Raw genomic sequence first — 12,748 nt, forward strand, 5'->3', positions numbered from 1 at the left:
ATTTTTTCTCCATTCTTTCTTTTTGAATAATTTGATCTCTATTTAGTACCTCATAATAAATTATTTCAATAAATACATATTTTCTATAATCCATACATATTAATTTTTTTTTTTTTGCTAAAATATTTATGTATCTTGCAAGTATATGCGTTCAACATGTATGATAATACAAAATTGTATGTCACATGATCGATATTGATTATTTTTTTAGCTCTTATAAACTATATATATGCTTTAATAAAAAGAAATTGGAAAACAAAAATATATAAGGAAAATAATAAAGAGTGAAATCAATTATTATTGAATTGGAAAGTCTAAAGAGAATAAATACAATATTTCCTTTTGTATAATTGTTGTCCTTAATAGTCATTGTGTATGAGGATGTATATGTCATTTAATAATTTAAAATAGAGTGAGATCTAGTGAGTAAGTTTGGAGGTACCAATAGCTGCCCTCAATGATAAAAGATCTTAGACGTCATTAGTCATCAAGTGCTACACAAATGCTTAAGGGGAATTTTCATATACACCCAATTTTGAAGAGTGGTTTTAAATAAAACCCACCTAATATTCCTATCTGATAGACATTTAAAATGTATCAATTATGATAAATATTATGTCCTATTTTTTCTAAATTTTACACAATTGCCACCATTCAATTATGACATATTAATATAATAAATAAGCTTAATTGATGTTGTCTTAAATACCTTGATTATGAGTTTTTCTTCTAACACTAACATTTTTCAATCAATTTGCAAGAATCATGTAGTTTTCTTTATTTTTATGAAAAAATCTAGATTAAAGGAATTCATTCTTTAATCTATACATAAGGTAAAATATAATATGAATAAGATATCTGATCTAAACCCTATACCCATACCCTAAACCCTAAACCCCATACCCTATACCCTATACCCTAACTCTATACCCTATACCTTGAACCCTATTTTGAGTTCTTCTTTTTAGGTATATTATCATATCATGTCTTACTTAATAGGTACATTAGAAACGTAAGTTGTAGAGAGTAAAATGTTCTCTTGATTGGGATGAGAAATGATATAATAATATACCTAAAAAGAAGAAAATTAATCAAAGAACAAGAACGTGTACCTTACAATTAGACATTTTTGACTATGTAGAGTGACATCAAATATGAGCTTAGGAATGAAAAATATCATCATATTACAAATGACATACTTCTGTAAATAACATATATATATACACTCAAGTTAGTAATAACAAGGTAAGAAATTAAAGAATGTAATTGATTATGACAAAGTTAAATCCAACTAAATTTTAGCTAGTATTTGAGTTTCAAATTGATGCTAAAATTGAGAAATATACCAAATTTAGTTTTCTATAGTCTGAAGGGCAAATTAGAGAAACCGAAAAATGAAGAAAACTATTAATTATAGACATTTGCTCTATATGGTATGTTTGCTTATGTGGAGTGGGTGTAAAATAAAAGAAAAATATGTATGGGTTTATCTTAAAAGAGGTCTAGTATTTTGGGTTTTTATCTAATTTTCTTAATGCTTAAAGTGGTAAACGAGCCTTCAAAGTGTTTAAAATAGTTGACGTTTGAAAACATATGATGCAAGTATGTAACTCTTACAATTTGAATAGAAATAAAGCCGTAAGGATTAAGATTTTCGAGCATATATGATTTACAACACAGTGAGAAAGTACATAATGCTAATAATGGGAAATTTGAAATTGCTTGATTTTACTACACCCCTTATTAGCAATTTTTTATGTCACCACACAAACTATTTTACTCTAAAAGGGTGTAGTAAAATCATGCAATTTGAGAAGGGGTGAAAAAGAAAATTGTTTTGTAATATGCCACTTAGAGCCATATATGCGTTTATTTGGTTTGGCACACTCGAGCCAGGTGCACACCAAAGATAAAAATTTAGCCAGTTTTGATCACGCGAACCAGTCACAATTTGTGCAATGATAAACCAACACATTTGGGAGAAATGTCTTACATTAAACTACACTAAAAGCTAGTTAGCAAAAGTTGATGACTATGTTGCACGGACACTCCACTATGTGGCTATGCTGCACGGACACTCCGACACGTCGACACGGTAAAATACGTGTCGAAAAATATTGACTTTTTCAACATGTTTCGGACACGTTGACCGACTCGCTACATCATCTCCGACACGCCACATCATCATTTATCAATTTTTTTTAATTGAAAAAAAAAGGGGAACAAAAACCTAAATATAGCTACTGTCCACTTTTGAAAGCAAATTACTGCCCAGTTTTGTCAGCAACCTACTGCAAATTTGATTTTCTTTAATGTTATGTTTTAAGTTAGAGGTTTGCTACTTCTAATATTGTTAATTATGCACTTCTATCATTTGCATTTGACTCTCTTTAAGGTTCTGTAATGAATTGGCATGAATTTAGAACATTATTTTGGTAATGTAATGAACTTATTTTATATTTTAGTATATTTTTATTTATTAAAAATAATAAATATATAATTTTATTTGCCGTGTCCAAACCGTGTCAGGTATTTAGTTTTTAAGTTTTGCCGTGTCGCCGTGTCTGTGTCCGTGTTCGTGTCCATGTCCGTGCAACATAGGTTGATGCATTGGGGTTGCCTCTCTATCTAATGAATATAAAGATACACAAATTTGGAAAGGTTGGTTTTGTAGTGGAAAGCAACAAGCCAACAATGCAAGAAAGGAGATGCAAGCAGAGAAAAAAGTTGACATACTTTTCCTGTTGTCTCTTCCATTTTCATATAGCAGAATCCAGGTTGGTGATCTATGCTCAAATCTTTTTGTCGTGTATTAAATTAAAACTAACAAACACATATCTGTGGGTATCAAACTATCAATCATGCTTTAGGGTTTAGGGTTTAGGGTTTAGAAAGGAAAAAAGAGAGAGGAAGCTAGAGCCCAGTTCTCAGTTCTTTCACACTGCTCCAGTTTCTTATTTAGTTCATTTCCATAGATGATATTTTTCATTAGTTTAGGAATAAAACATAAAAATGGACACTAGAAGCTTTAGTTGGGGTTAATGGGTATCCATCAATCATGAAAAATTCATTAACTAATGATTGAGGAAAAAGATATTTTCTTTTTCAAACTTGGATTATTCTCTCTTGTTTTCAGCAATATTCTTGCTGGTTTATGTGATGTTCCTGTTGGGTTTGCTTTATTTTGTAGCCACTGCCCACAAGCATAGATTCTCTCTTTCTCTGTGGCAAGAGCTCTTAGGGATGGATGAATGTGCTCTTCTCTGCCTTGATTGATTCTCTTTGCTATCTCCCTGCTTTTGTCCCTTTTCTTAACCCTCTCCTTTTCATTGATGCCTTCCTCTTTTTGAGTTCCTAGGCGGTTTTTGGCGCAGTGTATAGCTGTTGTGCACACCTTTCCTCCATAGAGGTGTGCATATTCACACCATGTTTTATTCCATTTTCTCACATCTCATCTGGTTATAAATAGAGCATTGCCATTCTGAGTTTTCTACATTGCAGTACCAGTCTCCTTGTAGCTCATTGCAATAGGTGGGGTGTTGAGCACGGTAACCCGAAAGAAAACGATGAGCTATTTGCGTTCTAATATGTCTTCTGGTCAGTTTCTTAACTAGCATAGTACCTCCTCATTGCCTCAGTTTTCTAGAATTGTTTCCTTTTGCTGTCATAGTGTGATCAGCTATATGTAACTATACTTGCATTCAATTAGGCAACTTAGTTTATACTTACAGAATCCTTCTGTATTAGTTAGCACCTTTAACTTGTATGATTACTGAGTAGCCACTTGCTTTTCAGGTAGCCGAACTGCTCGAAGAACACTTGAGTTTGGAAGGACACATGTTGTGAGGCCCAAAGGGAAACATCAGGCAACAATGGTCTGGCTCCATGGACTGGGGGATAATGGTTCAAGGTATTATTGCTGTTCCCATTCTGAACTAGTTTCACTTTTTTGAGTGATGTATCAAAAATTGCAAAACCTTCTGAGGTCCTCTATAGTCTATCCAGTATGGGGAAATATGACTAGTATGCACTTCTTTCTACTAAGCTCTGGGATATAAATGGCTTCCTTATTACATTAAGTTCATTGTGGAGTTCCGTATTCAGTACATAACCAAAGAATGAACCTTTTTTCTTTTTTCTTTTTGCTATGATCTCATGGGACTATGGGAGAGGTTGGTGAGAACTCAAAAATTATAGAACTTGTCTATATTTGGTGTTTATTTCCTGATTTGTGATCAGCAGCACATGCAATTCCATTCCTTTTCATCTGTATCAAGTACATCACCTGTATAGGAAGGATCGACTTTTTCGTGTCATAAGCAAGAAAATGAAACGTGTACCAGAATGTCAACATCTTGCATGCTCTAGATTTTGAGGTGGATGGGAGCTCTGTAGAACAAATCTATTAAACACTAAGTATCTTTCTTTTTTGAGAATCTCGTTCTAATAATTCGATTAAGACTTGATAGAGCAGCAGCGCCGCAGAGTATATGAAAGATTGTCTGATTCTGTGTCCATGTTGATTCTTGTCTGATTGATGTGGACTGTTTAGCTTAATCTGGGAAGCCTTGATTGGGAAATAATATATGCCATATTCATGACTGGGGGACCACTAGCTCACTTTGTTCTCCAAATGGAAAAGTACAACTGTACAAGCACTTTAGCTGCAGATATGCATATTAGATGTAGTAAGTTTAGATTAATGTTGCATAATCAAATAGACTGAGTCGGTTCTTATTATCCTCAAGTGATTGCTGTGTCATTATTACACACCTGTGCTTTCTGAAGTAGTGTGATCCCACTATCCCAGCTATGCATAGGCAAAAATTCTGAGCAGTTGCTATAATGCCTGTATTGAGTTAAAAAGAGCTGCAGAAGCTCCATTTGCAAATCAAGTTTTATTTTAGCTGTAAATTCTCTGCCTCATTGATACTCTCTAGACTTGCATTTCTCATTCTACTTCTGGCTGCAGTGCATCTCAGCTCTTGGAATCTCTTTCTCTCCCAAATGTAAGTATATGTGTATCTTCAGCAGCGCACATTTTCTTTTCTTCATGCATGGATATGTCATTGATACTAAATTTTTAACTATGTAACAGATAAAATGGATCTGTCCAACTGCTCCTACTCGTCCTGTGGCTATACTTGGTGGTTATTCTTGCACTGCATGTAAGATCATATGTTTGTCAAACGTGTATCACTAGAACATTCATAATTGTATCACTTGTATCTATACTTCTTCAATTTTTGGTTTTATAAATGATAAAAATATTCTGAATAGTTATCACTTCTTATCAGGGTTTGAAGTGGGAGAGCTATCAGAAGATGGCCCAGATGATTGGGAGAGTTTAGATGCTTCAGCAGCACATATTGCGAACTTGTTGGCAGCTGAGCCAGCTGATGGTATTCTCTAAACTAATTGAAAATAATTTACTACTTGTGATCGATCACATTTCTGAGGCAATAATTTTCAAGATGTGCTGTATTGATAGTTTCCATTGCTCAAAGTTTGACCAGAATATCACTTTTTCTTGTGACAGTTAAAGTTGGTATCGGAGGCTTTAGTATGGGTGCTGCAATGGCCCTTTATTCTGCAACTTGTTATGCTATGGGTAGGTATGGAAATGGCAACCCATACCCTCTCAATCTGAGGGCAGTTGTTGGACTAAGTGGCTGGCTTCCAGGAGCAAGGTATGAGTTCATATAAAATGTAGATAATATGAAGCTATGAGGATTAAAGAGCATAATTTTCCATCTGCTGAGTTGAGCTTATATGCATAAAGACTTCCATGTTTAATAGTAAGAGGTCTATGCAGGAGCTTGAGGAACAAAATAGAAGGGTCACATGAGGCTGCAAGGCGTGCCGCGTCATTACCCATTTTGCAGTGTCATGGAAAAGGTTTGTCTGCATATTCTTATGCTGATACTTCGATCTTTATTATTTACAAGGTTTCTAAAACAACTTATTATATATTCACATGAAAAGATAGTAGTTCCACTGGAGGTTTTCACTTCCATGAATAAGTATATTTGTAGCTCTGAAACTCGTAAAAGCTTGAAGAATTTCTTTCTGGTTGCCTTATACTTCTTACAGCTAATATGTACTTTTGTTATGTTGTAGCTGATGATGTTGTCCCCTACATATATGGAGAAAAATCGGTCCAGTGTTTGAATTCAGCAGGATTTCGATTCCTCACATTCAAGGATTTTGATGGGTAAAGTTTCATTTCCTATAAGCAAAGTTTGATTCCATCTGTTCTTTTTGCAACTTTTTATCCATGCTTGACAGACGAAACTTGAGTCCAATTTCTGAAGGTTTGGTTAAATTCTGCAGGCTTGGCCATTATACAGTCCCTAAAGAGATGAATGAGGTCTCCAATTGGCTCACTTCAAGGCTAGGACTCGAGGGTTACCGATCCTGAATCTGATAGTTTGTAATCGAGCGAAAGCGAAAGTAGTAGCTAACAATAATGGGTGAAACGGGCATGTACAAGTAGGTAGTATACAGAATGAGGCATGGAGAGTATATAGTATAGCTAAATTGACTAGTAATTTCCTTGTGTTACTGTCTTTCTCTACAAATAAGTTTTGGGTGTGCTATTTATTCATTACACTTTGGTTCAGTTTTGGGTGTATTTTGTATTCATTAGTGTAATACTATTATAATAATTCTTGGAGTTTTTCTTCTGCTTGCTCTCTTCTCTTCCTCCTACCAGAATTAGAACTGGAATATAACATTCATCAACCAATTACAATAACAGCAATCCAAGAAAGCAATTTTGTTAACCACGAAAGAAAGAACCTCAGAAATAAAATGATTTATGAACTCATTACAACAGAGACCAAAAAGAATAACCAAAAATGCAAAACATTCCTGTCCATGGCAAAAGAATCATTACCATTGATACTTACACTAGAATGTCACCAAGGGCACGAGTTTACGGTGTTTCTTGCAATGGAATCATAAAGAATTTAGACGGCCTAACAAAACTGGGAGTGTGCCTCTTTGGCTGAGCTTATGAAGTTGGAAGGAACTCAGCTGCTTGTCAATAATCAACTGCAATGGCAATCCTATCATGACTCACCAAACTCTTTGTGTGTCATCTAATTGTTGTGGGTACCTTCATGGTCATTCATAGTATCATTGACAGCTTTAGAATCACTGTAAGGGGACAGAGGAGGGAAAGAAGGCATGGCCTGCAAAATGAATTTGCGGCCACTTCTCAAGCCTTTAGGAGACCTTGACCGCAACTTCTCAGCTCGGGATTGTGGAGGTGACACACGTTTCTGGTTTGGTGAACCTTTGACTACCTTGGGGGGAATAGAAGGTTCCTTCAGTAACTCAGGTATATCATCATCCGTTCTTTCATAACTGGCACCATCAGAACTGAGCTGATAGGGTCCCTTGCTTTCAAATTCTTGTGGGGTAAAAATGACAGGCGACCGTCCCCTTTTTAACTGACCAGTACCTGATGGCTGAAGCCTGCTTGATTGCAGTCGGGCTTGTGAATTTTTTGTGCAGTTTCTCATAATCGATGAAGCTGAAGAAACCATGGTACTTGAGCAAGGATTTGACAATGGGGTGAAATTGCTTATAACCGAAAGTCCTTCCCATGAAGGAGAGTACGTATCCATACTTGTGGCCTTGATGCAATCATTCCCACACTTAATAGTATCCAGCTTGTCAGCAATGTGGGTTTCCCATTTTTCAGCTCGGTTGTATTCTTGGTCTGTAATTGTAGCATACAAGTAAGAGATCTTTTGCGTTGAAGGAAAGGAAAAAAAAAAAAAAACCAATGTCAATGCAAGTGCATGTGTTAAAACAGTCACAATCTCTGAAATGTCACGGATTGGAGACATCAGAATCTAAGAGCTGAATTCTCTGAAAGATATCGAGTGCATAAAAACATAAGACAGAACTGAAGAAGTCATCCTCCCCCACCCCACCCACCTAAGGAATGCATGTATAAAGTGGATCTTCAAAACATCTACCTCTCTCTCTATGTGCTCCTAACTGTGGCCATAATAGCAATAGACAATTCAGATATAAACAAAGAGAACCACGCCAACTAACCTGCCGTAGTGCCACATGGATTTTGGCAACCATCACATCTACATGCAGCAGAACATCCAACATTAGCCTGGAGAAAATACGAAGGGGAAGAAAGAGGGATGACATCAGAATAAGTCAAGAGCACAACAATAACCAACTTCATATGCCAATTCAAGTTCCATGACTCCTTAGATTTTGCTTTTCCACATCATTTAGATGAAAGATAAAATAATTAATTTAGAAAATCTACCATGCAACAGTTCAAGAGGCAGAACCAGAATGCTGGGATAAACAGCATGTTTCTGATCACAAGATACCAAAGTCAAAGCTATATATACATATCGAACCTGGTAGCATTCACAGTATTTTTTCAGGCACTTCGACTTCTTGCAGTTGCAACCTCTCTTGTGCCTGGCTGATGATGGGGTCGTCCAGTCAGCTTCTTCCTGCAAAGAGGTCTCATGTTTAAAATTCTTCCAAATTTCTGATTAAGCAACACTGGAGACATAGATGCTTTAACAGGAGTACCATAATCTTAGGTGAAGAGTTGAAATCATGCTTAACAACTCTGGGAGCAAATGCAAGCGGATTACGGGATTCAATTTGCTGACGAGCATCAAAAACAGTGTCCTCAAACTCAGGCTTGTTGTAGCAGTTTTCACATGAACATGAATCCAAACAAAATACTCCAGCTGCAAAGCACTCGCAATAACTGCCAAAGACACAGAGTAAAATGAAACAAACTGCAAGAATAAATGTAATGTTGTGTGTGTGTGTATCTTTTTCCTTGAACACATCACTAAGAGATATCCATTGTTATAATAAGGAACCCAATGCTTGTTGATCAAGTTTTCTGTAGGAATATGGTTGAAAAGAATTGAAAGTCTAGAGGATCAATTACCAACTACCTTGTTTAATGCATCACATGTTTGAGTTTACTTCAAATCGCTAGTAGTACAATAAATTCTCAAGAGTGTGATATCAACAAGGTTGGTGTTCACTTACAGTTTCAAACATTTAGACTTCTTACAGTTGCAGCGTTTGCAACCCTCACTTATCTCTGCACCTCTTCTCCTATATACATTTTAACCATGCATTTATGTGAGCCATGTATAAAGAAAAATAAAATCATTAATCATTAGATTGATAATAATGTACTTGCCTTTTCCTTTTCTCGCTCAGTTGGTTTGATTCCTCAATCTTATTAGCACCCTCTGACGCATTCAGCTCCTCAAAAGGAACCGAGTCCTGGTCAACCAGCATCTGATCCGTAGAATCACATGGTAGGTATGGTAAACCATTAGTAGAATAAAAACTGAACGTAGTGTGCACAGCCGTTTGACTTCCTTGCTGATCATCGCCCATACAAGAATAATTTTGCTGAGGTATAGCTGAAATAAAGCTACTACTTGATTCGTGTTCCAAGTTGTCATGCTCCAACATCTGGTCAGGCGTGCTCAGACAACCAGTTGATTTCCTGCTTGAAAATACATCTGAGCTCATGGATGTAGACTGAGTAATGCTATTCAGATGTAAACCGATACCAGAACAAATTTGGCCGGATCTAACTGACTCATACAGGCAAGACAACTGTGAAGTGTCACAGCTAACACCCTGCGGACTGTTGAAGGCTTTGTTATTTATTTGAGAAGCAAGAGTCTTCAAGTTTATTCGTTTAGAAGCTGACCTTAAATTGGCAGTATCATGTCTCAGACTGCAAAGACTTTTATGGCTATCAAAGCTAGAATTCTTGTGGGCTACTGCAGTCTCAAATTGGAGATGCCTGCGTATACCACGGTGGTGTTGACTAACCTCCTATAATATAATATAGATATTATTCTATAGCATGTATGAGTATTGTTTGCATAAATATAAAGACTACTCAAGCATATCGTAGCACATACACACAGATAAATGGACAATGAAACATGTAATCAGCATAAATGAAGTGGTTAAGAACAAAAGAGAAATAGTACTCTCTACCTACACGACACTTATCCAAAGAGATCTCTTCTTCAGAAAAAAAAAAGAATCATCATATTGTCGGGACTGATACTAGAACTGCTAAACAAGTATGAAAAATGCTATATCAAATACACTTTATGCCACAGATTCTTTTAGTAATTTTCTCTTGCTCCTATTTGAATCTAAATACAATTGTACAGTAGCATTTTGCTCACCATAATAATAGCCTACACTCTGCAACTTAACATTTAGGGAAACTAACATTCAATAGGTAAATATATGCAGTGAATCTAAACCTTTTTCATATTAGTTCATAGAAGTGAATCAACGCAACTAAATTTACCTTAGCTGTATTCTGTCCACGGCTTTGTGCTCGGGTGACAAGAGCTACGCTATTTTTATCAGTCCTCTCAATGACTGTGGCTTCAATCTGTTTCAGTGAAGGTAAATGGAGATCCTCTTCAGCTTGATTCGATGTTGTAAGGGCCTCACTCTTTGTACTACCATCAATATCCTCATGAACTTCTGTATTGGATTCTTTGCTGGCAGTGATACCACTCTGTATATCAGCAGAATGTGTACAGTCTACCTTTGCAGGGTCAGCCATATATTCATCAATACAGCCTGATGAACCGCACAACTGGACCTCCTTCTTAAAACTAGCACTCTGGACTATCGTTGTATTGCATTCTTTATAAACATCAACATTTGAACCTGCTTCAACTATATCATTCCTGTAAATATACATATATGTCAATGAAAGAAAAATTGTTTTCGGGTTGATCAAATAAGGCAGAGTTGGCAATAAACTTATGATAAGATTAGGATATCTCCCACATTTCCAAGTAACCGGTTTCTCGCTCCAAATCAATACGAGGAGATGTAAACACAACTGGTGGCGTCGGCAAGAAGGCTCCTACTAATCTTTGCGAATAACTGTCACTCTTAACCGTATTGATAGGAGTGAGATTGCTAAGGAAATTGGAGAAAGGCGACTCCTACAACACCAATAAGTGCACACAAGAAACTCAGTTCCTTCACCATATAACACAAAGCAAATAGCAGTGAGCATCTTTCCTAAAACTATAATAATACAAAACAACCTGACAGTCACAGCCTGATCAATTTTCAACAGCCATAAGGTGCTTAATCAACAATAGGCTACAATTTTAATTTTAGTTTCATTCCATTTCTTCAACCAAAACAAAGTACAAACCCGAAACCCCAAATTTATAAGCAAAATTTCGTTTACAGCTCTCATTTCTTAGCACCCAAACAACAAACCCCGCCACACACAATCTCCACCTTAAACAAATTAGGGATTCAATCTACACTCAACCACACTCAAACCGCAACAATCAAAACCGCAATCAAACCAAAACGACGCCGTTTACACCGCATTATTCAGACTAAACGAAAACCGAATAGCTTACTTGCACAGCCGGAGACGATGATTGCGGCGGCGATGAGTTGGCGACCGCGGCGACCCGATTCGTTTCCGGAGACCCGTCCATTTTCCAAGCAGCGAAGTCTCCAAAGTCCACAACCCTCTTCTCTCTTCTTCTTCTCTCTCTCTCTCTTCGCACCGCCACCGAAATTTTTGGTTGAAAAAATTTCTGGTCAAAATGACGACATCCATAGTCATCTTCGCTTTTTGAACTCCCCCGAGCGGGAACAAAAGTGCCCTATACCGCTCCCACTTCTAACTGGGCCGTGTTGGGCTTGGGCTAATAACCCGCCCGGCCCAAACTCATGCTTAAAACCCTATGATAAACCCTAAAATCCCCAAATTCTTACCAGAGAAAACTTTACGGGATACAGGTGGGAGAGTGAGAGCTCTATAAAAGACTGAGAGTCGAGGAATAGTGGTGAACTTGTCCACACATATTATGAAGAAAAGGAAAGGGGAACTCCGACGGCTGCCGGCCTCTCTCGTTAACCCATACGCGGTACTCTCCCTCTCTCCGTTTTCATTCCTTTGTTATCTGTTATTGCATCTGTTTTTGGGTAAAGGGTTTCCGATCTCTTTGCATATCGTGGTTTTGTGTCCAGATGTTTCCCAAAAGTTCAAAGATTAGAATATTAGATATTATGTGTGTTTTAGTTTCATGACGCGATGTAATAATGCAAGTCCTAACTTTTTTTCTGTTTGTTTTTTGTCCTCCTCTGATTATCTCTTAGATGCATGAGCACACCTCTCGGGCAAACACACAAAGAAAGAAATTGGTAAAGAAACAGAAAATAAAAGGTGAGTATAACTTGGTGGACCGAATCAGTGCGTCGCCAGATGACCTTCTTTTTAGTATACTGTCCTTATTGCCGCTTAAGGATGCTGCAGCTACTAGTATCCTTTCTAGGCGATGGGAGCATGTGTGGAAATTTAGTGCGTCTCTTAATTTTGACATTAATTTTGGGGGCTGATGAACATTTTGATGAACCGGAAGGAATGGACCAATTAATCCGCAGACATATTCGATTGGGTAGACTCTGTGATGCAGGGCAGAAACTGAAAGTTTCTGTCTTGCGGCTAGATCAAGGATAAAGCTCTTTGAGAACGAAGATCTCAAGAGAAGAACAAACAATAGGATAGAGATATTTGCTGTAGGCATTAAAGAAGGAACGATATATTGAGTTTTAGGGCAGAACGTCCCAAAGAAACTCTATGTATAATTTTATTCAAAATAACAAAGCTAACTTACAAGACTCCAAAAAGCTATATATATATATATAG

General features: G+C 36.8%; 2 protein-coding genes across 2 annotated transcripts; one reads left to right on the forward strand and one right to left on the reverse strand.

Moving 5' to 3' along the window:
• Window positions 1-3,340: 3,340 nt before the first annotated feature.
• Window positions 3,341-6,687, forward strand: LOC101305675 (acyl-protein thioesterase 2-like). Its single transcript, XM_004302897.1, has 9 exons — window positions 3,341-3,597; window positions 3,796-3,910; window positions 4,973-5,009; window positions 5,099-5,168; window positions 5,298-5,402; window positions 5,540-5,690; window positions 5,816-5,898; window positions 6,121-6,214; window positions 6,334-6,687. The coding sequence occupies exons 1-9, from the start codon at window positions 3,567-3,569 to the stop codon at window positions 6,419-6,421; spliced, it is 774 nt and encodes a 257-aa protein (XP_004302945.1). The 5' UTR covers window positions 3,341-3,566; the 3' UTR covers window positions 6,422-6,687.
• Window positions 6,688-7,103: 416 nt separating this feature from the next.
• On the reverse strand, window positions 7,104-11,531 carry LOC101303443. Its single transcript, XM_004305270.1, has 9 exons — window positions 11,451-11,531; window positions 10,855-11,015; window positions 10,361-10,751; window positions 9,215-9,867; window positions 9,058-9,126; window positions 8,581-8,764; window positions 8,400-8,498; window positions 8,074-8,140; window positions 7,104-7,729 (listed from the first exon to the last, which is right to left on the reverse strand). The coding sequence occupies exons 1-9, from the start codon at window positions 11,529-11,531 to the stop codon at window positions 7,104-7,106; spliced, it is 2,331 nt and encodes a 776-aa protein (XP_004305318.1).
• Window positions 11,532-12,748: the final 1,217 nt, after the last annotated feature.

This window comes from Fragaria vesca, linkage group LG6 (genome assembly GCF_000184155.1).
Source record: "Fragaria vesca subsp. vesca linkage group LG6, FraVesHawaii_1.0, whole genome shotgun sequence".
Taxonomy (NCBI): Eukaryota; Viridiplantae; Streptophyta; class Magnoliopsida; order Rosales; family Rosaceae; genus Fragaria; species Fragaria vesca.

Excerpts from the sequence above, each read along its gene's own strand:
- LOC101305675 (XM_004302897.1), top strand. The coding sequence starts at position 3,567 with ATGAGCTATTTGCGTTCTAATATGTCTTCTG. Across the intron at positions 5,691-5,815 it reads GGCTGGCTTCCAGGAGCAAG|GAGCTTGAGGAACAAAATAG; the intron begins GTATGAGTTCAT and ends AGGTCTATGCAG. Across the intron at positions 5,899-6,120 it reads TTTGCAGTGTCATGGAAAAG|CTGATGATGTTGTCCCCTAC; the intron begins GTTTGTCTGCAT and ends GTTATGTTGTAG.
- LOC101303443 (XM_004305270.1), bottom strand. The coding sequence starts at position 11,531 with ATGGACGGGTCTCCGGAAACGAATCGGGTCGCCGCGGTCGCCAACTCA. Across the intron at positions 11,016-11,450 it reads CATCGTCTCCGGCTGTGCAA|GAGTCGCCTTTCTCCAATTT; the intron begins GTAAGCTATTCG and ends TTGGTGTTGTAG. Across the intron at positions 8,499-8,580 it reads ACTCTTCACCTAAGATTATG|GAAGAAGCTGACTGGACGAC; the intron begins GTACTCCTGTTA and ends ACCTCTTTGCAG.